The sequence below is a fragment of the Mytilus edulis genome, chromosome 4, assembly GCF_963676685.1.
Source record: "Mytilus edulis chromosome 4, xbMytEdul2.2, whole genome shotgun sequence".
Taxonomy (NCBI): domain Eukaryota; kingdom Metazoa; phylum Mollusca; class Bivalvia; order Mytilida; family Mytilidae; genus Mytilus; species Mytilus edulis.
The window spans coordinates 62,788,211-62,814,814 of NC_092347.1; the positions used below are offsets into that span (position 1 = coordinate 62,788,211).

Sequence of the window (26,604 nt, forward strand, 5' to 3'; positions counted from 1 at the left end):
TCAACTGAAATGGAATCAACATCAAATGCAAATATAAAATAAAATTGTTTGGAGCGACTATTGAGTTTATGCTTGACTTTAACCAACACATATAAAAAATATGTAAAAGCAGTCAGGCAGTTAAATATTCTGAAAAGAATTCCATCACATACGAATAAAATGGCAAAAACTACAATTGACAATTTACCATTCTTTCATCATATAGAACCTAAGTCACTGCTCACTCTCATGGCGTTTTTGTAGCGAGTGCAACACACAAAAAAAACCTGCAAGAACCAGCTCTCAGATTCACCTACAATGACTACAATAAATCATACAAACAATTACTTGAACAATCTAATTCAAAACTTCAAACACTTGAAATCAGACGCTGAGAACCACAACATTAGAAACTTACAAAATTGTGACAAAATCCTGCCCAGTGTTCTTACACAATATACTAAATTTTAAAGATAACTCATATGATTTTAGATATAAACCCACAGTTGATTTGCCACGACCAAGAACTATAAGAGAGCAAAGTTGTGGAACGCCCTGACTAAACGTACGGAGCCTCCGAGTCTCAACTTTGAAACTTCCGAAAATGACAAGCAAAACAAAGTTTGATGAAAGGGAGGAAAGAAAAGGTTCCGAAAATGACAAGCAAAACAAAGTTTGATGAAAGGGAGGGAACAGCGTGCCCTTATCCCGCCTTCTACCAGTGCTAAATCAATTTATATGTGAGCTTTATTTTTTACTATATAAAAAGTCCACGTCTGCAGAAGTATCATTGACCCATCAACACATTTTCCAAGTTTAATATGGTGAGGAAAAACAACATTAGAATTGAATCCCCCCCCCCCCCCCCAAAGTAGAAAATTAAATTAAGGGAAGGTCAATTCCCACAGGCACTTGTTTTCTATCCATGGGAAGATTTCGTAATATATAGGGCCCCCTAGTAGATAGAAGATCTTCCCATGGATAGAAAACAAGTGACCGTGTCAATTCCCATACAAGCTGTCGTTATCTCACCACGGGATATTAAACCGAAGTACTAATTACTGGATTAGTACTACAATCATAAATTATTTGCGATTTTATAAACTTAACAATTATAATATCCGTCCTCGTACTTATTGTTTCCGGCTATCGTTAATTCAAGGTTGTCAGATAATGTAAATTAAACACCATGCAAACGAGAAGTCTGCAGTCTCTTCTATGGCTTTTAAGATTATTTACTAGTATTTCAGGTAAGACGATGTTTTTTAGAAACCAAGTTAATAGTACCGCGACTTTTATATATATATATGTGCTCAAGGTTACTGACCTAGAAAAAACAAGAAACATATCATTTTCCTTACATGGCGGAAATGACAATAGACCTTCTTTAAGTTCTTTATACCAACTGCAAATCATTCTCATTGTGTACTTATGTAGACTACTTGTCTAATTTTACATTTTAGAAATACTAAGGCTTTTCTATATCAGGAATATATATTACCCAGGGGCGGATGCAGGAATTTTCAAAAGGGGGGGGGGGGGGTGCTAACCCAGGCCACCCAGGGCAAAAGGGGGGGTGCAAAACATATGTCCCGATACAAATGCATTGATCGGCAAAAATAAAGGGGGGGTGCGCACCCCCGGACCCCCCCCCTGGATCCGCCACTGTTACCTTAACTTTTAGGAATTTTTAGTTCTCAATGCTCTTCAACTTCGTACTTTATTTTACCTTTTTAACTCTTTTGGATTCGAGCGTCACTGATAAGTCTTTTGTAGACAAAACACGCATCTATTGAATACAATATATATCATAGAAAATGTTATGAATGTAGGTGGTAAAAATTAAATAGCTGTACTGTAATATATTGATATTGTGTGAACATGTATATAAGTTCTAAAGATAAATCATTTTTGTCACAGTGAGTCTGGTAATATGAAAAAAAGTCTATGCATTCCTCTTTAATAGAGTGCTACCTTTTATCATAAGAAACGTACATAGAATGAAATTCAAAACAGTGTGGCTGTGGCCATTGATGGCTATTGGTACTTTACGGAACGGAACGGAACGGAACGGAACGGAAAAGAATTTCATTTAAGGTATCCAAAGGGGGCATTTATCAAAATTTCGAAAAATCTTTAAAACAAAACAAACTTTAAAATTTCTGTGTTTTACGGTTTTCCATATACAAATAACACAAATGTATACTTAATCTCATCTTCACAAGTGAAATGTGTAATAATGTATAACATCGGGAAATATTCTGTAGATGAATATGTCGGATTGTCCTGATAAATTATCATGAAATTAACGCATTTGCAAGTCATGCATTATGATATCTAGACTGACCTCACGTCGTCCTTGATTAGAGACAGTGATCAAAATGAATCTGATTTAAACTTTTTAATTTATTTTTCCGTTCCGTTCCGTTCCGCAAAGTACCAATTGCTCTGAGGAATTGGTATTTAACGGAAAAAACGGAAACAGACATCTTTAATGTAATTAAAGCAGTATGATAAAAAAAAATTGTCTGACACCTCTTTTTGCACGAGTGGTATGTGTTTTAGATAGCATTTTCGACTTGATCAATAATAAAAAATTTAACACAAAGGCAGGTTACACAAAAAGTCTTTCTCCTTCCATCGGTAATTATATTTTAAAAAAGGGGCCTTCAACAGCCCGTTCCGACGATGATTAGAGACAGTGATCAAGTTGAATCTGATGTAAACTTTTTAATTTATTTTTCCGTTCCGTTCCGTTCCGCAAAGTACCAATTGCTCTGAGGAATTGGTATTTAACGGAAAAAACGGAAACAGACATCTTTAATGTAATTAAAGCAGTATGATAAAAAAAAATTGTCTGACACCTCTTTTTGCATGAGTGGTATGTGTTTTAGATAGCATTTTCGACTTGATCAATAATAAAAAATTTAACACAAAGGCAGGTTACACAAAAAGTCTTTCTCCTTCCATCGGTAATTATATTTTAAAAAAGAGGCCTTCAACAGCCCGTTCCGACGATGATTAGAGACAGTGATCAAGTTGAATCTGATTTAAACTTTTTAATTTATTTTTCCGTTCCGTTCCGTTCCGCAAAGTACCAATTGCTCTGAGGAATTGGTATTTAACGGAAAAAACGGAAACAGACATCTTTAATGTAATTAAAGCAGTATGATAAAAAAAATTGTCTGACACCTCTTTTTGCATGAGTGGTATGTGTTTTAGATAGCATTTTCGACTTGATCAATAATAAAAAATTTAACACAAAGGCAGGTTACACAAAAAGTCTTTCTCCTTCCATGGGTAATTATATTTTAAAAACAGGGCCTTCAACAGCCCGTTCCGACGATGATTAGAGACAGTGATCAAGTTGAATCTGATGTATACTTTTTAATTTATTTTTCCGTTCCGTTCCGTTCCGCAAAGTACCAATTGCTCTGAGGAATTGGTATTTAACGGAAAAAAAGGAAACAGACATCTTTAATGTAATTAAAGCAGTATGATAAAAAAAATTGTCTGACACCTCTTTTTGCATGAGTGGTATGTGTTTTAGATAGCATTTTCGACTTGATCAATAATAAAAAATTTAAGGCAGGTTACACAAAAAGTCTTTCTCCTTCCATCGGTAATTATATTTTAAAAAAGAGGCCTTCAACAGCCCGTTCCGACGATGATTAGAGACAGTGATCCAGTTGAATCTGATGTAAACTTTTTAATTTATTTTTCCGTTCCGTTCCGTTCCGCAAAGTACCAATTGCTCTGAGGAATTGGTATTTAACGGAAAAAAACGGAAATAGACATCTTTAATGTAATTAAAGCAGTATGATAAAAAAAAATTGTCTGACACCTCTTTTTCCAAAATCAATCCCAACCGTTCTTTTGTGGTCATAAACCTTGTGTCAAAATTTCATAGATTTCTATTAACTTAAACTAAAGTTATAGTGCGAAAACCAAGAAAATGCTTATTTGGGCCCTTTTTGGCCCCTAATTCCTAAAATATTGGGACCAAAACTCCCAAAATCAATACCAACCTTCCTTTTGTGGTCATAAACCTTGTGTTAAAATTTCATAGATTTCCATTCACTTTTACTAAAGTTAGAGTGCGAAAACTAAAAGTATTCGGACGCCGGACGACGACGACGACGCAGACGCCAACGTGATAGCAATATACGACGAATTTTTTTTCAAAATTTGCGGTCGTATAAAAATTTAACACAAAGGCAGGTTACACAAAAAGTCTTTCTCCTTCCATCGGTAATTATATTTTAAAAAAAGAGGCCTTCAACAGCCCGTTCCGACGATGATTAGAGACAGTGATCCAGTTGAATCTGATGTAAACTTTTTAATTTATTTTTCCGTTCCGTTCCGTTCCGCAAAGTACCAATTGCTCTGAGGAATTGGTATTTAACGGAAAAAAACGGAAATAGACATCTTTAATGTAATTAAAGCAGTATTATAAAAAAAATTGTCTGACACCTCTTTTTCCAAAATCAATCCCAACCGTTCTTTTGTGGTCATAAACCTTGTGTCAAAATTTCATAGATTTCTATTAACTTAAACTAAAGTTATAGTGCGAAAACCAAGAAAATGCTTATTTGGGCCCTTTTTGGCCCCTAATTCCTAAAATGTTGGGACCAAAACTCCCAAAATCAATACCAACCTTCCTTTTGTGGTCATAAACCTTGTGTTAAAATTTCATAGATTTCCATTCACTTTTACTAAAGTTAGAGTGCGAAAACTAAAAGTATTCGGACGCCGGACGACGACGACGACGCAGACGCCAACGTGATAGCAATATACGACGAAAATTTTTTCAAAATTTGCGGTCGTATAAAAATTTAACACAAAGGCAGGTTACACAAAAAGTCTTTCTCCTTCCATCGGTAATTATATTTTAAAAAAGAGGCCTTCAACAGCCCGTTCCGACGATGATTAGAGACAGTGATCCAGTTGAATCTGATGTAAACTTTTTAATTTATTTTTCCGTTCCGCAAAGTACCAATTGCTCTGAGGAATTGGTATTTAACGGAAAAAAAACGGAAATAGACATCTTTAATGTAATTAAAGCAGTATGATAAAAAAAAATTGTCTGACACCTCTTTTTGCATGAGTGGTATGTGTTTTAGATAGCATTTTCGACTTGATCAATAATAAAAAATTTAACACAAAGGCAGGTTACACAAAAAGTCTTTCTCCTTCCATCGGTAATTATATTTTAAAAAAGGGGCCTTCAACAGCCCGTTCCGACGATGATTAGAGACAGTGATCAAGTTGAATCTGATGTAAACTTTTTAATTTATTTTTCCGTTCCGTTCCGTTCCGCAAAGTACCAATTGCTCTGAGGAATTGGTATTTAACGGAAAAAACGGAAACAGACATCTTTAATGTAATTAAAGCAGTATGATAAAAAAAAATTGTCTGACACCTCTTTTTGCATGAGTGGTATGTGTTTTAGATAGCATTTTCGACTTGATCAATAATAAAAAATTTAACACAAAGGCAGGTTACACAAAAAGTCTTTCTCCTTCCATCGGTAATTATATTTTAAAAAAGAGGCCTTCAACAGCCCGTTCCGACGATGATTAGAGACAGTGATCAAGTTGAATCTGATTTAAACTTTTTAATTTATTTTTCCGTTCCGTTCCGTTCCGCAAAGTACCAATTGCTCTGAGGAATTGGTATTTAACGGAAAAAACGGAAACAGACATCTTTAATGTAATTAAAGCAGTATGATAAAAACAAGTCAGACCCTTCTTTTTTGAATGAGTGGTAAGTGTTTTAGATAGCATTTCGACTTGATCAATATTTAAATAAACAGCTGCGCCATGAGCGCATGATACGCCCGTCGTCTTGTGAAAAAACATAAATCTTTTTTGAATAACACAGGGTTGTACAGGATGTCATGCTTAGTATATCCTGAATCATTCCTTATTCCCGCTCAATAGGAAGATTGTACAAGATGTATTTGGAAACCCGACGCAACATTAGCCTGTTAAGTTTTAAGCAACAGAGATACAGCGCAACATGTGAAAAAAAACCTCTTTTTTTTTACAATAAACTCAATAACTCGAAAATATAAAAATGAATCATCACCAAAAAGTATACAGATCTTTAGATTAATATAACAAAGAAGTGTGTAAAGTTTTAAGCAATAATCATAAATCGTTTTTGAGATATGGTGCGACATGTAAACCCCCCCCCCCCTTTTTTTTTTTACAAAATACTCAATAACTCAAAAATATAATTTTGAATCATCACCAAAAAGTATACAGATATTAAGATTAATATAACTAAGAAGTATTTAAAGTTTTAAGCCATAATCAAGAATCGTTTTTGAGATACGGTGCGACATGTGAAAAAAACACACCCCTGTTTTAGTTACAAAGTGCCGTAACTCAAAAAGTTGTAATCTTATTTTCACAAAAAAGTATACAGATCATTTTACCATCATAAGAAACAACTATGTTAAGTTTCATGAAATTTGGATAAGTCGTTCTCAAGTTACGGTGCGACATGTTTACACCGGACAGACGGACAGACGGACGGACGGACGGACACTGGACATTTGTATACCATAATACGTCCCGTCAAAATTGACGGACGTATAAAAAATAACACAAAGACAGGTTAGACAAAAGGTCTTTCTACTTCCATTGGTAATTATAAATTAAAAAAAGGGGCCTTCCGAAGATGATTAGAAACAGTGATCAAGTTGAATCTGATTTCCGTTCCGTTCCGCAAAATACCAATTGCTATCATTTTCTGTAAAATGGTCCACTTACACGTTTTCAATTTCCGGATGTACTCACTCATATTCGCGCTATGACAAAAGGGTTCAATCGTCCCAAGATACATAGTTTCGTCCCTGGATTTGTTCGCAACCTTTGTTAACAATATTGATAATTGTTGAATGGAAGATTTCTTAAAAAAATCCGGGAGCTCATCAGGTAACGCCTGCCTAATATCAATTACAAGATAGGCTGTGTCAATGTGCCATTTAGAGCCGTAGGCTGTGTCAATGTGCCATCTAGCACACATGTTGGGTCAAGTAGAATATATGGATTGTAGTTCAATTGGAAGAATAGAGTAGTAAATCAGTTAATGTGTACATAAGTCGGTTATGTTGACAGGTCGACAGATTGCAAATTTGACAGATTGACAAGTCGAAAGGATTACAGGTTGACAGGTCGACAATTTGAAAGCTCCATTGGTTTAATTTTACAGAATGTTTTTTTTCCCAACTGCCAGTTGATTGATATTAAGTTGACGTTAATTTCACCTCCAAAAGTCGCCATATGAACAATTCAACATTATGATATACAAAAACTGTTTAAACAGTTGCCATCTAGTGTCGAAGTCTGCGCCAACGTGCCATCTAGCGCCGTAGGCTGTGTCAAAGATTGATCTAGCACTGTAGGCCGAGTCAATGAGTGACTTCGTGTGCCGTATGGTTAGGGTATGGGTAAGGTTAAGAGTTAGGGTGATTTGAAGAGTTAGGGACAGTGTTAGGGTTCGGGTATAATGCTATTTTTCTTCCTTTTAAATTGTCAACCATAGTAGTACATTTTGTAGTTTCAATTGCTAAAAAAGTAAGTAAATACTGTGAAAAATATATTTTTCCTGATTCAAAGTAAGTCGTTATACGCTATATTTGATAACACTTTTACCTATTCGAATTTACAACCAGATACGAATGATATTTAAAAAGTTATCCCTTAATATGTGCTATGACTAGTATTTTTGTCATACTTGTATCTGCATGGTGTGGTTTTCATTTCTACTATTATAAAATTAATATTATTCCTAATCAACCACATTTTTATATTTCTAAAAACTATATTAGTTTACAATATGCATAAGATATTTGCCACTGGAAGATAAGGCAGCAACCATTTGATTTTCTGGGGGGGGGGGGGGGGGGGGGGGGGGGGGGGCTAAAAAAAAAGTTTGTTTCCAGGTTTTGGTGAAAAAAAAATAATTTGTTTTGGTCCCTGAGAAAAAAAAATTGTTTGTTTCACCCTCAGCTGCCACTATATGTAATGCTAAAATTGAAAGAAAAATATAGATTCTTACACTGCAACAAGTGTATTACGATATTTCTCCACTCGAGACAGTTAAATTTTATTATTTAAAGCGCGAGTTATAGTGTCGGAATCTGCTTTTTATCGTTCTTTTTCAAAGATTTTCAGAAAATTGTGCTCTTTATATGCGACGTCATCAGGCAAGGTCGCCTTTTTTCATGACGTCACAATAGGAAAATTGAGAAGAGAACAAAACATTTTGACGTCATAATCAAATTTCGACTAATCATTTGCCGAGAACAGATTTTTCACTAGTGAGGAGAAATATTTTTCTCACAACGGTCAGGAAATGTGAAAATAGCACAAAAATTAGAGAAAAATTGTTTTCGGTTTGTCGCTAAAAAAATAGATTGTTCTTCGCCAAAGGCGAAAAAAAAGTTTGCACAGAAAAAAAACCATAGCCCCCCCCCCCCCCCCCCCCCGAAAATCAAATGGTTGCTGCCTAAGAAATTAACAAAATGTCTTGCAAAGAAAACTGTATATTTTTGATGAGGTGTCCTTATATAGTGTATTGTGTGTACAATATTTGGGTTTCGATGGATTGTTGTCTTGTTGGCGTCCATGGGGATGTTTTAGCACTAAAAGTTTTGGAACGTTTTGGCGTTATAAAATGGACACGTTTCGGCGGACGTTCTTCATCGGACACGTTTCGGCGAGATAAAAATTGGACACTTTTGTGCGAAGGACAACATTGGACACGATACGGCGAAATGGACACGTTTTGGCGAATCGGACACGTTTGGGGGGATGGACACGTTTGAGAGAGTAACATATATATATATATATATATACTAGAACACACCCGTGATATCACGGGTCCGTGACTGAATTAAAGTATATAACTATGCGCAAGCCTTATTTTAGTATTAGTATTGTCATCTGATAAAGTCATGCCGATTATAAGATACACAGTTTTTCTCTGCTTTCAAGTCTTTCTGTTTGAACCCGTCGAACTGAAACAATAATATTAATTATTTGGAAAACAAAAGGTCCTGGAATGGAATATTTTTTAATCAACAGCATTGTCCTATATAAGTTATAAATAAAGTTGAATTCTTTGCTTCGCTGTTTTACGTCATGCCCACTAACAAATTGAAAACTGTACCTATACGCCTTATTTTTAGTCCAGATTTTTAGTATTCGTATTGTTATCTTAGAAAGTGTTACTGATTAAAATACTACAATAGGTAACAATTTGACAATTTAGTAGTGTCAACCCTGTGGTTATGACCCGTGTATATAGCATAGTAATCCTGAATACAACGTTTGGTGGTGCGCCTGTCAGATGCGGAACGTACAGATAAGGTAATAGGTAACAGGTAACTATACTATTGGTATCGGTAGCGGACTCTACCCGGAACTTCTTAATTATTGGCAATATTAATTACGTGGAAAACAAAAGGGCCTGGAGTGGTGTAATTTTTAATCTACACCTTTGTACTATATTAGTTATATATAAAGTTGAATTCTGTGATTCGTCGTTTTTACGTGATGACGGCTGACAAATTGGACCTCGTAATTTTAGTATTATAGATATATACAAGACTCAATATGAAAAGAATTTATTGTCATTGTTACAAGTGTGGACACAGATCTGTATGGATAGTATATTAGAATAATCAGTGAAATGGCATTTGACAGTGTTAACCCCTATCTGTTATTTCTTATTTTTTCTCAAAAGGAATGGTTAAACTTCAGTCAAAAGTGACAGAAATACCAGATTCAGTACAATAAAAAATCAAAATGTGTGTGCACTGTTAGAGGGTAGTGATGTAAGAGAACAACAATGGCTAATTAAAAATGTGCTAGCTTAGGCAAATATGAAAATGAATATTCCAGCTCTATATTTTAGCACCATACTGCTTTAATTACATTAAAGATGTCTGTTTCCGTTTTTTCCGTTAAATACCAATTCCTCAGAGCAATTGGTACTTTGCGGAACGGAACGGAACGGAAAAATAAATTAAAAAGTTTACATCAAATTCAACTTGATCACTGTCTCTAATCATCGTCGGAACGGGCTGTTGAAGGCCTCTTTTTTAAAATATAATTACCGATGGAAGGAGAAAGACTTTTTGTGTAACCTGCCTTTGTGTTAATTTTTTTATTATTGATCAAGTCGAAAATGCTATCTAAAACACATACCACTCGTGCAAAAAGAGGTGTCAGACAATTTTTTTTTATCATACTGCTTTAATTACATTAAAGATGTCTGTTTCCGTTTTTTCCGTTAAATACCAATTCCTCAGAGCAATTAGTACTTTGCGGAACGGAACGGAACGGAAAAATAAATTAAAAAGTTTACATCAGATTCAACTGGATCACTGTCTCTAATCATCGTCGGAACGGGCTGTTGAAGGCCCCTTTTTTAAAATATAATTACCGATGGAAGGAGAAAGACTTTTTGTGTAACCTGCCTTAAATTTTTTATTATTGATCAAGTCGAAAATGCTATCTAAAACACATACCACTCATGCAAAAAGAGGTGTCAGACAATTTTTTTTATCATACTGCTTTAATTACATTAAAGATGTCTGTTTCCGTTTTTTCCGTTAAATACCAATTCCTCAGAGCAATTGGTACTTTGCGGAACGGAACGGAACGGAAAAATAAATTAAAAAGTTTACATCAGATTCAACTTGATCACTGTCTCTAATCATCGTCGGAACGGGCTGTTGAAGGCCTCTTTTTTAAAATATAATTACCGATGGAAGGAGAAAGACTTTTTGTGTAACCTGCCTTTGTGTTAAATTTTTTATTATTGATCAAGTCGAAAATGCTATCTAAAACACATACCACTCATGCAAAAAGAGGTGTCAGACAATTTTTTTTTATCATACTGCTTTAATTACATTAAAGATGTCTGTTTCCGTTTTTTCCGTTAAATACCAATTCCTCAGAGCAATTGGTACTTTGCGGAACGGAACGGAACGGAAAAATAAATTAAAAAGTTTACATCAGATTCAACTTGATCACTGTCTCTAATCATCGTCGGAACGGGCTGTTGAAGGCCTCTTTTTTAAAATATAATTACCGATGGAAGGAGAAAGACTTTTTGTGTAACCTGCCTTTGTGTTAATTTTTTTATTATTGATCAAGTCGAAAATGCTATCTAAAACACATACCACTCGTGCAAAAAGAGGTGTCAGACAATTTTTTTTTATCATACTGCTTTAATTACATTAAAGATGTCTGTTTCCGTTTTTTCCGTTAAATACCAATTCCTCAGAGCAATTAGTACTTTGCGGAACGGAACGGAACGGAAAAATAAATTAAAAAGTTTACATCAGATTCAACTGGATCACTGTCTCTAATCATCGTCGGAACGGGCTGTTGAAGGCCCCTTTTTTAAAATATAATTACCGATGGAAGGAGAAAGACTTTTTGTGTAACCTGCCTTAAATTTTTTATTATTGATCAAGTCGAAAATGCTATCTAAAACACATACCACTCATGCAAAAAGAGGTGTCAGACAATTTTTTTTATCATACTGCTTTAATTACATTAAAGATGTCTGTTTCCGTTTTTTCCGTTAAATACCAATTCCTCAGAGCAATTGGTACTTTGCGGAACGGAACGGAACGGAAAAATAAATTAAAAAGTTTACATCAGATTCAACTTGATCACTGTCTCTAATCATCGTCGGAACGGGCTGTGAAGGCCTCTTTTTTAAAATATAATTACCGATGGAAGGAGAAAGACTTTTTGTGTAACCTGCCTTTGTGTTAAATTTTTTATTATCGATCAAGTCGAAAATGCTATCTAAAACACATACCACTCATGCAAAAAGAGGTGTCAGACAATTTTTTTTTATCATACTGCTTTAATTACATTAAAGATGTCTGTTTCCGTTTTTTCCGTTAAATACCAATTCCTCAGAGCAATTGGTACTTTGCGGAACGGAACGGAACGGAACGGAAAAATAAATTAAAAAGTTTACATCAGATTCAACTTGATCACTGTCTCTAATCATCGTCGGAACGGGCTGTTGAAGGCCTCTTTTTTAAAATATAATTACCGATGGAAGGAGAAAGACTTTTTGTGTAACCTGCCTTTGTGTTAAATTTTTTATTATTGATCAAGTCGAAAATGCTATCTAAAACACATACCACTCGTGCAAAAAGAGGTGTCAGACAATTTTTTTTTATCATACTGCTTTAATTACTTTAAAGATGTCTGTTTCCGTTTTTTCCGTTAAATACCAATTCCTCAGAGCAATTGGTACTTTGCGGAACGGAACGGAACGGAAAAATAAATTAAAAAGTTTAAATCAGATTCATTTTGATCACTGTCTCTAATCAAGGACGACGTGAGGTCAGTCTAGATATCATAATGCATGACTTGCAAATGCGTTAATTTCATGATAATTTATCAGGACAATCCGACATATTCATCTACAGAATATTTCCCGATGTTATACATTATTACACATTTCACTTGTGAAGATGAGATTAAGTATACATTTGTGTTATTTGTATATGGAAAACCGTAAAACACAGAAATTTTAAAGTTTGTTTTGTTTTAAAGATTTTTCGAAATTTTGATAAATGCCCCCTTTGGATACCTTAAATGAAATTCTTTTCCGTTCCGTTCCGTTCCGTTCCGTTCCGTAAAGTACCAATAGCCGCCATGGCTTGACACATTAAATTCATCCATTGACTGGGACAATTTAGGTGAACGTTTGTATGTAACGACCACTACTCAAGACGTACCTACGATAGACATTTAAACTGTGGGGTCACCAAAGGTTTCTTAACGCCTTTAATTATAAAATAATTCAAAAAAATAATCAGGAATAACCTTTATGTTTTGATTTATAATGAAATTCAAAACAGTGTGGCTGTGGCCATTGATTGACACATTAAATTCATCCATTGACTGGGACAATTTAGGTGAACGTTTGTATGTAACGACAACTGCTCACTATGTACTTTTTAAAGACACTTAAACTATGGGGTCACCAAAGGTTCTCAACACCTTAATAAAGTAATTCGAAAAATCAACCAGAAATAACACGATGTTTTGATTTATATCAATTATATAAATCAAAACATAAAGGTTATTCCTGATTAACTTTTCGAATTATTTTATAATTAAAGGCGTTAAGAAACCTTTGGTGACCCCACAGTTTAAATGTCTATCGTAGGTACGTCGTGAACAGTGGTCGTTACAGACAAACGTTCACGTAAATTGTCCCAGTCAATGGATGAATTCAATGTGTCAATCAATGGCCACAGCCACACTGTTTTGAATTTCATTCTAAATCTCTCTCAGAGTATTCCATTCACTAGTAAACCGACTGAGGGTCCATCAAATTATACTAAATGTTTTTGAAGTAAACTCTAGGTTTAAATTGGGGGGGGGGGCATGGTCCCTTCGCTTTAAACTCTCTGTGAGACTTTATGTTACATGCAAACGAACGTTATTTATCAATCTTGTATGGGAAAGGATTTATATAGGCTGAGCCTTTGTCCAATCCATTTGTTTGAATATTTAAACAATAAAATTTTTGAATTGATTTGAATGGACTTCCGCGAGGAAAATGCTTTATTTCCCCATTACATTTTGTATGTTTTTGTCGATAATACAAATTGGAATATCCTGACCGAAATTTCACCATTTGGTACTATACAGTTTTCCATTTAGAATTAATTGCATAACAGTGTGGTCGACAGTAAAACGTTTGTAGGTTGTAACTTGTTTGTCAACGGCTATGATTTTATGCTCACCCAGTCTGTCAGAGGCCTTCCAGTGGGGATTGAAATATTCACTTGTTACACATTCCGATACATAAAATGAAACTTTCTTTTTACAAAGCTTGAAAGGAATTTGTTTTAAATATTTATTATAATCATCACATACAACCGTGTCATTTATAAGAATAATAATATTCAGAGATGATATTATTTAATAATAATAAAAAAATAGGTTTATCCATTGTAAAAAAAACTATTAAGTTGATGAGGTTAATTCACAAAATATCTCATTGATTAAGAGCACAACTACTTCTACGGTGTGATCATTTAAGAATGGCCTACTATTTATTCAATGCGTATACATGTGGGTTTTGTTTGTGAAGAGTTCTGGATAATTAAAAAATCATTTGATTTCTTTGTTTAATACCATAAAACGATTCATACTTTCAGATATTTGTCACTTTGCCTTATCTTCAAGTCCAACACAATTTCTCACGTTTCTCACAAAACTTATATTCTTGTGATGTATTCTTTTGTTGAACAAAAAAGTATAGATATAGATAGATATAGGAAGATGTGGTATGAGTCATGCCAATGAGACAACTCTCCTCCCAAGTAATAATTCATAAAAGTAAACCATTATAGGTCAAGGTACGACCTGCAACACGGAGCCTTGGCTCACACCGAACAGCAAGTTATAGAGGGCCCCAAAACTACTAGTGTAAAACCATTCAAACGGGAAAACCAACGAGAAACGAAAAACACATATGAACTACATAAACAGACGACATCATGCATTGTAACTTTTAAAGCCAATTAAGTAAAAAAAATAATCTGAAAGAACGTGCGATATCATATTAGGAAAATTGATGGTCAAACCATAACAAAAAATCAGGTAAAGAATTTTAAGTATTCAACCTTTATAGCTTGCTGTTCGATGGGAGCCAAGACTCCGTGTTCACTGTAAAAATTGTGCTTAGAATTTAAACGTGTTGTAAGACTTATGTGCTTAGGAAAGTGTTTAATTTCTAAACATAAAAAAATAAACATGTTTTGGCTCTCAGCACTTCGCAGTAAACATGTTTTAGCTCTCAGCACTTGGCAGTAAACATGTTGCTGTGCTAAACATGTTTAGCTGCTTCGTCAAGTTTATGAAGCTAAACGTGTTTTAATTCTAAGCACTTTCAATATTTAGACACTTTCCTAAACATGTTTAGAATTACAACACGTTTAGGCTGAAGACGGCATTCATATCACGTGATAATTTTTGAGCGGGAGGACGAAACAAAGAACCCGAAGTCAAAGACCATGCTGTTTACTACTGACCATAATTGACCATAACTTGACTATTTTAGAAAGGTAAGGAGTTATGATTATACTGTCTTTTATTTTGTACTGCCAATTGTAAATGATTATTGACAATTATAAGCATTATTTACAAGTACACTACCTTATAACCAATGCAGGAGAAAAAAGGGGATGGGGTACCATCTCACGAAACCTTGCAGTCAGTGCTTGTAGGAGTTCAAATTATCTTGTGTAAAGATATAAAGAGTTGTTTAATGTTCAATCATGCAAGTTTTCATTTTTATTTGATTAATGTGATTGGAAAAAGGAGTTTGCGAGGATACTCGGTACTCCTCGGCAGATTATGGTGTAACAGGGAGGGTAACGGAATCTACCGAATCTCACTAGGATGAGGTGCATCATTTGCAAAGCCAGTGTCATTTCGAGTTCATTATTTTTGTAACTACTTCCGAAATGGAGAATCAACACTTTTCTCCAAAATATAAGAATTATGCTTGTTTATTTCAATAGTTAAAAGAGGTTTTGCTTTTCTTATGATTTATATTCATGTACTGTTTTATTCTAGATTGCTGAGAGCAGAATAAATCAATGTCTGTCTTGACATGCTACAAGAGGAGATAAGAACAGTGACAAATCTGTTGCAAGGTAAGAATCAAAAGTGTATTTGATTTTTAAAATTCCAATATGTAGACTATTTGAACAAATTTAATGAAAAATGTTAAGCATGAAAAGAAGTTTTATATTAAATCAATTGATACATCAGTAAATGTATGCTTTTATATATATATATATATATATATATATAGATCATAAATCCTGCTATTACTTTTTGGTGATGTATTTCGTAAACTTATATTTTAAAATGTATTCTACTAAGTTGCTTATCATTTTTTTTCTATATTCCAGGCCAATGACCAGCAGTTAGGATCTAAGAAAAAAGAAGTGCCATGGCTTATTGTCCTGTAAAATGAAAACAGGACAGTTTCAAATTGTAGTAGGGGTGGTCATTAACAATATTATGTACATGTACCTTGTTATGAATTAATGTTTGACTGTTCAATGATTAACTGAAATAAATAATACTAGTAACATTAATTCATTTGTTTTATATGTTGTGATTTTGTTTTTAAAGCTAGATGTTACAGAAGTGTTATTATAATTACATTTCAAAAGTTTCTAGAACATGGCAATTACTATTCTACGAAGAATAACAATCGTCAAAGGATGTGAATTGAAGTAAAGAAACACTCATTAGGATTGAAAAGTTATTGGTCGCATTGAATTTGAAATGGAAATTCCATGTTGTTAGTTTGATGCATTGGCTCTTTTTTTTGTGATGGTATGAGAACCTGTTTTATTAAAAGCTACCATGTATTAAAAAACGTTTGACAGTCTAGCTTTCCGACACTATATGGTCTAAACATGTTTACATTCAAAACACTTCACAGATAAATGTTTTTTCAGACAAAACACTTCACAGCTAAACATGTTTCCAGATAAAACACTTCATAGTTAAACATGTTAACAGTCTAAGCACTTTTCAGCTAAACATGTTTCTGGTCTAAACACTTTATAATTAAACATGTTTACAGTCTAAGCATTTTATAGCTTGACACGTTTAGGCTGTTAGCACATCAAATATTAAACGTGTTTAGATTTAAAACATGTCAAAAATCGGTTTCATCAATGTGTTTAGGAAAGTGTTTAGGCTCTAAACACAATTTTTAGAGTGTTGAAGGCCATTTTTATTTATTTTCAAATTACAAAGTTTATTTCTGATTAGTATTTTTAATTATTTTATTAGGCGTTTAGAACCTTTGGTGACCTCACAGTTTAAATTTCTATGACAAGTACGTCGTGAGCAGTGGGCATTACAGACGAACGTTCACCTAATTTTCCCCAGTCAATGAATGGCCATAGCTACACTGTTATGAATTTCATTCTATGGTAAACATTAAACAAATAGGAAACTTGGTTTACCGTGTTATTGTGGTCATTGTACCATGCCATTTTGGTCAATATTTTATATACTTAAGGAATTAAAAAAAAAAATAGCATAGAAGGGCATGTTATAGTTTATTACGCGGTATGGGTTTTGCTCATTATTGGATGACCTATAGTTGTTAATTTCTATGTCATGTGTTCTCTTGGATAAAGAGTCGTTCTGTCTGTCAAAGAATCAGTAATGGGTTTCTTTTAAAATATATATATAGTGACACAATCATTAAGGAGGATCTTGAAGGGGAAGACAGGGATACTGGTTCTTGTATTCCCAAATTTTGTAAACCTTTTTTTTTTTATTGGTATACCCATTATATTCTCTCCTCTCTATATTAATTTAGCACTCCGTTATTCTCTATTCTTTGGCCGACTTTTCTCATTTTTTTAAAAACTTTTTTTGTCTCCTTTTATTAATAAACACGCTGATTCCAAGTTTTAGAATAGAAGCCACACAACCCCAAAAGGTTGTCATTGATTAGATTTATCATTATGTACAAATGTAAGGAAAATCCCATGTAATTTCATTTGTGTTAGACCAACATGAGTATATGTATCTAATGAATATGAGAAATGAAATCGCCATTCATCTGTTGCAAAAACTCATTTACATGTATTGTTTTTATTTTCATCGAACGCAGTCTATAATTTGAGTGTTTATTTATTGGTTTTTTTCCAGGATCTACCAGAATATTAGAAGGAAACGAATTACTCCAAACAGTTGAAAAAAGTTCTTTCTCTCTGACATGTGAATACATCTATAGCCATACCAATGAAAGTTTAATACCCATCTTCAGGAAAAATGGACAAGAATTAGTCGGATTTGAGACAAATGTTACTGATAACATTGCGAGCGCAAGTTCATCAACTGTAAAACTAAATATTTTAAAATCGTCCATAGATATTTCAGACGGAGGAATATATACATGTATTTCAAACGATTCGACGTCCAATGTTACGATTATGGTTCTGGCAGGTACGGTATAACAACTATTTTATCGAACTATGATCTATTTCAAAAATTCTCTCTTAAATTTATCTGTTATTTCAGTACTATAATAATGGGTATGCCTGTATGCACGTGTGTGGTCTTTTTGTTCGTTGGACGAAACTTAGAGTTTGCATGCAGTAATAATTTTGAACAGTTATAATTCAACGGCTTATTCGTTTGAGTTATTTGATTTTCAAGATAAAAATCAGAAAAGAATAGCTTTTGTGACAAGAAGAACACGTGTATACCGAAGTCAATGATTATGTATAGAGGGCCCTCATGGGGTTTTTGATTATGTGATTACTTGGCCGTTTTTTTTAATGATTATTTGATTATTAAGCCAAATATTTCATGATTATTTGATTACCTAGGACTGTATTTTTTGTTTATGATTATTTGATTACTAAAGATAAGCAAATATTTAATGATTATGTGATTATATTGGCAAAAAAATGGTGATTATGTGATTACTAGGACCCCCCATGAGGGGCCTCAAAATACGCATCACTAAAATAGTTGTGGAAAAAGATTCTGAAGGGTAAAAAATAAAGTCCAGATATGTTTTTTGCAAGTCAGACACCGGATCTTCAAGACATATGACTGTCATGTGTTTTTTTGGCCGTTTTAATTACAAACCATCGAGTTAAAATTAGCAGGGTTCTTATATAAAATGGTTGTTCAAAATCCAACTATTCAATATTTCATTGACAATTTTTTTTTATACATCCTTGATACATGAAGATGAAAACAGTCTTAACTTTTTATATTTAATCATAAATTTTGAAAACTGCATTTTATTTTAGAAAAAATAATGTATTTTGTACAAACCAGGTGCCAATCTGAAAATTAATCAAAATCTAAAAATTTCATCACACGAAACACCAACCTTACACTATTTACTAGTAATTTTTAGTACTGAAAAGTATTTAATAACTTTTTTTATGATTCAAGCGATCACCAGAACCACGACTTTAGAAAAAATTTATTTCCGGATTTTGTAGTCATTTCCTGTCCGTGTACTGATCCAATTTTTATTTCATCCGAAAAAAAAACATATGACGCCGTTTTTTTGACATACAAAAGTCGCAAAGTAATCGGAAACAGTAAAAAATCGTAGAAATCATTGACAAAAAAACTAGATACATAAAATCAATCTACAGGACATGCTTTTTAAATCTGAGTAAACACCTAAATAAAAACTCAACAGTAAAAACCGTAAGCAGTGAAAATTGTTATTAGTACGAAAACACATTACACGATGATTCTTCTTCTATACAGAGGCCCCTCATGGGGGGGTCCTAGTAATCACATAATCACCATTTTTTTGCCAATATAATCACATAATCATTAAATATTTGCTTATTTAATAGTAATCAAATAATCATAAACTAAAAATACAGTCCTAGGTAATCAAATTATCATGAAATATTTGGCTTAATAATCAAATAATCATTAAAAAAAACGGCCAAGTAATCACATAATCAAAAACCCCATGAGGGCCCTCTATTTTTTACATTAAATAAAAATGGCTAAATAGGTCAGTTTTATTTAATTTGTTCTAACGTCTTTAAAAAGCGACGTTGAATATGTTTTAAATATATCAAGTTGTAGTGATGTTGTTGTTCTAAATATAGAAACAGAAAAACATGCCACAATGTACGCGTATGCAGTCGAAACCGACGAAATGTGGTTGATACGAAAACATATGACATACGAAAACACATGACACGACGAAATATATAGTATAAAAAAACCAATATAAGATCAATGTCTAACAAATATTTTGTTTTGTAATCGACACAAAACCTTTGAAGGACTCGGTATAACCTCGCATTTCTACAAGCTTCATACAAGAGGGGGGGCAAGGGGGGTCCCCATAACAGCAAAACAGTGAATTGATTTGGTGAAAAACAGATAACAAGGAATTGAAAAGGGATAATAACAGATAACAGTAAATGAAATATGAAAATAAATCTGCCCAGGACCAATCCAGTAGATGACTCGTAGATCTTAGTATATAACTTGTGGCATGGACCTAGAAAATTGTAATTTGTGTAAACAAGACGTTTCGGTCGTTGAGGCAGTTCTGCCTTGGTTGATTTTTTTCCGTAACTTGTACACTGAATAAGTTATAGTATGATTGTTGAATTTTTCTGAACGAAATGACTAGTTTCTGTTTTTGATATAGGGATATTTTTAATCTCGGGCATTTGAGGGATCAATTGTTAAAGATTTAGGTTTTTTTATTTAATTTTTGAAAATAGTGCAGCCAGTGACACTTTATTATCAATTTGATTTTTAGATTTTTTTCTTCTGAAAAGCAATACTTTACAAGTAATAAAAAAAATAATTTATGCACAATTATATTTTTTTTATTTAATGACCTCCTGATAAAACTTACTTATAAAATACAAAAATACCCAGATCAGTTGAGACAGGACATGTAACTGAAACATGCATGCCAGTTATGGTTCTTCTGATAATAGAAATTGCCTCAAGTGACAATTCTGATAGTATAATAGAATGTGGACCTAGTGAAAATTTGGATGACACCAAGTGAAACACCAATCATGCATCTTGTGTGAAATTATAGAATATGGAAAATTTGGGTACAGCATGGGATAAGCTGTAGGATTTTAAAAAGGGTATTTATCGAAAAATAAAACTGAAGACACATCTTTATTTGCATCAATGGTTTCAGAGCTTCAATTTTCGCCATGTGAAGCAGTTAAAAAAACTTTTAAAAATATGGTGGTCAGGGTTCACTTTCATGTAAATGAAAAGAGAGGGAGTAGCACTTATAATATAAATGCTAAAAGAAAAATATGTATAATTTCAAAAGCCATAATTCAAACCCATACCACTTAGTAATGTAAAATAATTCAAAGGAGAAAACTAACTGCCTTATTTATCCACAAAATAGTGAACGAAAAACTTAGTAACACAGTAACAAACTACAACCACTGAATCCAGGCTCCTGACTTGGAAGTAGGCACATACAGAATGTGATTGCGTCAACGTTAGCATGCTAGGTGGTGTCCAATCCTCCCCTTATCAGGGACAGTGGTGTAACAGTATACATCATCAAGATTATTATGTGGTCATTGAATAAAAATAATCTATAGGGTGTACCAATGCTTTTTTTATAACAAAATCCATACTATAAGTTATTTTACAAGAAATAACTAAGTGAATTATAATTTGTACGAAATGCTACATGTTCATAGACAATGGAATTTAATACAAAGTATAATAATAATATATACTGGAATGGTCCTGGGTCCAATTGATTTTAATATGTTTATGTGATGTATGTTACTGAAATTCTTCTGCAAATACAGGGCCACCCGATATTACCAGTAGAAAGACCCCAATAGATATACATTGTAAGAAGATGTGGTAAGCGCGCCAATGACACTATCATCCATTCAAATCACAATTTTCAATTATCTTCAAATTCTACGGAAGATTGGCTGTCAAAATGCTAGCATTCCAATTTTCAATAACAGTTAACAGCAAATACATTCTCACAATAACAGATAACAAAATAGATAATAGTCCTATAACAGCTAACAAAGAATAAGTCAATAACAGCTAACAGTAAATATATTTTCAGAATAACAGATAACAAAGAATTAAAATGCCCCATAACAGCATAACAGTTAAACCCCTTGCCCCCCCTCATACAAGAGAGTTGATTTTTTTTGTGACATTGACCTAATATTGTATTTGTACACGTCATTTTAGCTAACAGAAAATGAAAGTCGAAAGATTCAAAAATGTAATACATCATCCATTTTCTTCAGACAACAGCAAGTTTGACCAATCATACAGTTTTATAGAAGACAAAGATTTAATGTTAGACTGTCCAGTTCCCAGTTTTCTCCAATCTACAGTTTCTTGGTACAGAGATGGTGTATTGCTAAACGATGATAGAATAGTATTGTCAAATACACAGGGAAAACAAGATGGTTCACTTCAGATTTCACCGATAAAAACTTCGGACAGAGGTCATTATACTTGCTCTGCATCATGGAGTATTGGAAGGAAGTCATTTACAACTTTGGTTCGTGTAAGAGGTAAGACCATTACAGATAAAAAAAAAAGAACTACAGGACACTATATTTGTTGTGCGAAGTAGCATTTGCACTAGTTATGCCTAGCTCTTATCATAGATATAAGGAGATGTGGTATGAGTGCCAACGACACATCTCTCCATTAGAGTCACAATTTGTAAAAGTAAATCATTATCATGATTATAGGTCAAAGTATACGGTCTTCAACATGCCTTAAACTAGCTCACATCGAACAGTAAGCTATACAGGGCCCCCAAAATGACTAGTGTAAAACAATTCCAACTATATGTCTCCATTCAAATGCATTGATCGTCCAAAAAGGGGGTTCCAACCCCCGGACCCCTCCCCCCTGGACCCGCCACTTCTGAAATTCAGGATCAGGCTGACCGTTAGGACAGGTGCAAACAAATGCAGCTTAATAAAGTACCCTTGTTTTAAATAATTGAAAGTACATCTGATACCATTACTCATCTGACAATTAGTAGATCATTAATAAAATGTTGACCTAGATCACCCACACACATAAAACATAGAGATAAAAGGAAGAATTTTTAAGTGTATTTTTTATATTATTGTTGCTGGTTTGATAGAATATATTCAAATATCACAATTAATAATTGAGATCAATGGAGAAATGATGAAAAGTTTATTGAAAATACCATTTTATAAAGGTATGAAACAATGTTCAAACCATGCAGGAAAAAATAACAAACGCAGTAAAATATAAATTATGAAGCTATAAACAGTCAAATGACCAGCATTGGGTAATGTAACAATACATACACAAATGTTCGCATTATTCTCTATTTCATAATTGCAAAACCAGCCTTCATGAAAGGTGTAAAGTCTTTAAATGTGGATAATGCAAGTTGTTTTGCTGTTTTTGTTTCAGAAAAATTAGCACCTTTGTGGCCGTTTATTGGAATAGTGCTTGAAGTATTGGGTCTTGTTTTGATAATAGTGTTTTGTAAAGACAACAAAAAGAAAACAGACCTGAAATCATCTTGACATTGAAGTTAGCCGACATTGAAAGAGGAAAAAAGAAGAACGTGGCTGGAGAAGGAAGGATAGGCAAACTGAGACGGTAGCTCTCAAATATATACAAAGAATATATATAACATCAGAGACATATATGTCTCTGGTCTATGTCTCTGATAACATCGATCAATAATTTAATTTTGGATGTAACGCGTCTTCTGATTGGCTGACGTTATTTTGTTATCAGTCCATAGACATAATTTAGTCATGTGATCGTGACGTCATCAACGTTTTTCATGGTTTTCTACGGTTTAAAATGAAATTTAGAATTAAATTATAAGAAATGACTGTAATATTTTTTCTGTCTATTCGAAATAACATAAAAAATGTGGTGCACACGGTTAAATAACCCGCTACGCGCGTTATTCAGTGTGCACCAAATTTTTTATGTTATTTCTTCATAGACAGAAAAATATTACAGTCATTCCTTAAATGAATCTATTCACATATCTGATCGATAAGAATCATCAATAAAACAGCAATAAAGCCAATAATGATGCACCCTCGTCCTTCCTATACATAGTTTGCTTCATTTTATTTTATTTCTGACTACTAGTATATACCTAAAATTTCCTAGTGATCTGCATGTATATTGAAAATGCAAAATAAAGATATTCTATAGAAAAGAAATTTATCTATTATGACTATATTGTTTTGTTATTTCTGTAGCCAGGCATTTAGCTAGTGCAAGACTTGTATTAGTTTTGATTGCTATAACATGTTTAAGAAAAAGACATAAATTACGCTGACTCATGTTACTTGTGGTATGCATTTTAATAATGTCAAGTTCAAGTTGTGTATAAATCTAAATTTTTAACGGAAATACACAATGAATATAGTTGAGTTTTAACGATTTTCTTTCATTTGACTAATTTTAACAATGTCAACTTAAAACCACTTTTCAGTCTTTTTCTACATGGTGGTAATTTTTGTGAAAAAATCAAAATATTGGATAAAGTTATAAACTCGACAATCTAAGACTCATTCACACAATGTTTGGTTCAAATTCGTTTAAAGTAGTTTCATAGATGACGATTTTTGAACTGACGACGTGCTTCTTTAGTGATATCTTGGAGTGAGCTTACAAAGAGATCTATAATTAAGCCATCGAAAAAGATAATTAACGACAGAAAATATCTGATTGATTGATTGATTGATTGATTGAAAACGTCCAGTGCTGTATAGCCAGTCAATGTTGTTAAAAACTTCCATTTGTTGAACGTCCAGTGACAAATATTTCATGCATTTTTAAGACGAGAAAAATGTTAGAAGGTCGAAGAAAGTAATTAAATGCCTACAATTTATTTTTTATTTTGCAACAGTAAAACAAAATATAATAAAATCTTGGAAATTCGGTTAAACTGAAAAAAAGTGTTCCCTTTTACAGAATTGACTTTATTGATGTAAAAAACTTTGTTAAATTCCTTTACCAATTTTAATTCAAAAGACATTTTTCTGTAGTAAATAGAAATCAAAACACTAATCTCATAGTAATCCGAGTCCAAATATTAAATGCAAATGTCAGTACACTATTTCAATTACATTGGGGGACCACATATATAAATATAGATATATAAAAAGAGATTAATGTAAATTTCATTGCTTTCGTTTCTGCTCCATATTGCTCATTAGATAAGATAACATTTCTAATCAAGAACCCACAAAGGGCATCATTTTACAACAATATGGTGCACAATATAATTGGAGAAAAGCAAAAAAGAAACTTAATATTACTGCTTATCACATGGATCGCATTCTATTGAATAGGGGACCCATTTTACAGTAAATTGTCATTTATTAATGAACAGAGGGAATTATCATTTGATAAAGTAAACACCTTTTCAAAACTTTTATTCCTTAAGCGCCCTATTTCCATGTTTAATTTTTCTAACTCCCTTGTCAAATTTCTTGTTTCGTCATTGTGAGGGCCACACAAGATTGTATCGTCTCTGTATGATCGGGACATATTTGGAAGAATAAATCTAACAAGTGTTTCAAAACTCTTTTATTAAACAACTTGACCGTCTATTTATTTACAAAACAATGTGTTGCTTCTTGCAAGGACAAATAGAAAACTAACTCACAGTCAAACAATATAAAATAAATACATATAATATTGAAGTTTCTCAGATCCAACCGCTGCCACCAATTTTGTAACGTGTTTGGCCTACAAACTGTATGTTAGTATCCGTTTTCACAGAATCTGAGATACTCCAATATCAATCTTTTAATTAGCTCAAAACATAACTGCAACTTGGAGGTTTTACTACAAACTTCGTGACCAACCTTTGAACTTTGAAACTTAATAGAAAAACAACAATATTTACACAATTAACTTTGTATTAAAAAGTAATCTAAAAACTAAAACGTCAATCTATCCTTAATCCTTCCACTGTCTCCGAGGTCATAACAACTGATTTTCTCAAAAATTATATTATAACCATTCAACAACTATTAAATAAGAACAAGCTTAAAAAAATCATAGGTTCCTGAAACACCTAGTTCTGAGACACAGTCTCTCGAGATACCCATTCGGCAATCCTCGGTAGAATCCGCTACTCTACGGAATCGGCCGAGTTGAGACGAATGTCGAGATACCTAGTTCTGAAACGGCTAGTCTCTGAAGCACTTTGTTTCTGAGACAACTAGTTTTGAAACACCTAGTCTCCGAGACACCTTGTTTTTGTTGAATATATATAGGGAATCACTGAAGCAATACTGTAGAGGGCCCTTTTTTTTTTATAGCAGGCAGTAGCCCCTATTTTAAAAAGTTCTTGATCCACCACTGAAGGTGTGGTATATAATAAATACTAGCAGTCTTTAAAAAAAAACGTCTTGTAGGAAGACGAAGTAGACGAAATATTTGAAAATACAAGATTTTGTTTTGTTGTTATTGGCTTTGAACTAGCTGTCAGTATAAACTGAGAATGCTTTCACATCTGTATTTTTTTGTCTTTTTGTTGTTGTCACCCTGCCACGTTCATTCTATGTGTTTGTTAGCTGTTTTTATTCCCCATTTTTTGCACATTCTGTTTTCTGGTCTGTGCGTCCGTTCGTCCGTCTGTCCCGCTTCATACAGGTTAAAGTTTTTGGTCGAGATAGTTTTTGATGACGTTGAAGTCAAATCAACAAATGTTCCCTATGGTATGATCTTTCCAATTTTAACGCCAAATTGGAGTTTTTACCCTATTTTCACGGTCCACTGTACATAGAAGATGATAGTGTGGATGGGGCATCCGTGTACTATGGACACATTCTTGTTGATCTTTGCATCGATCTGATGAATATACATTTTCAACTGATTTTTAAATATAAAAAAGGTGATGTGGTATGATTGTCGATGGGACAACTCTCCACAAGAGACCAAATGATACATCAAATAACAACTATAGGTCACTGTACTTCCTTCATTAATGAGCAAAGCCCATACCACATAGACA

At 33.4% G+C, this 26,604-nt stretch overlaps 1 protein-coding gene and 1 long non-coding RNA gene across 2 annotated transcripts; both read left to right on the forward strand.

Annotated features, from left to right (window-relative positions):
* Window positions 1-1,104: 1,104 nt before the first annotated feature.
* LOC139520163 (neuroplastin-like) lies at window positions 1,105-23,811 on the forward strand. The gene is made up of 4 exons (XM_071312633.1): window positions 1,105-1,229; window positions 17,739-18,035; window positions 21,857-22,129; window positions 23,019-23,811. Exons 1-4 carry the CDS (start codon window positions 1,169-1,171, stop codon window positions 23,132-23,134), a joined length of 747 nt encoding a protein of 248 aa, XP_071168734.1. The 5' UTR covers window positions 1,105-1,168; the 3' UTR covers window positions 23,135-23,811.
* LOC139518498 (uncharacterized) lies at window positions 14,732-16,152 on the forward strand. Its single transcript, XR_011663380.1, has 3 exons — window positions 14,732-15,112; window positions 15,627-15,706; window positions 15,968-16,152. It is a non-coding gene; the product is annotated as an uncharacterized lncRNA (long non-coding RNA).
* Window positions 23,812-26,604: the final 2,793 nt, after the last annotated feature.

Bases quoted from the DNA above. Each gene is read 5' to 3' on its own strand.
- LOC139520163 (XM_071312633.1), top strand. From the start codon at position 1,169: ATGCAAACGAGAAGTCTGCAGTCTCTTCTATGGCTTTTAAGATTATTT. The intron at 1,230-17,738 runs GTAAGACGATGT...GTTTTTTTCCAG, and splicing joins ATTATTTACTAGTATTTCAG to GATCTACCAGAATATTAGAA. The intron at 18,036-21,856 runs GTACGGTATAAC...CATTTTCTTCAG, and splicing joins TACGATTATGGTTCTGGCAG to ACAACAGCAAGTTTGACCAA.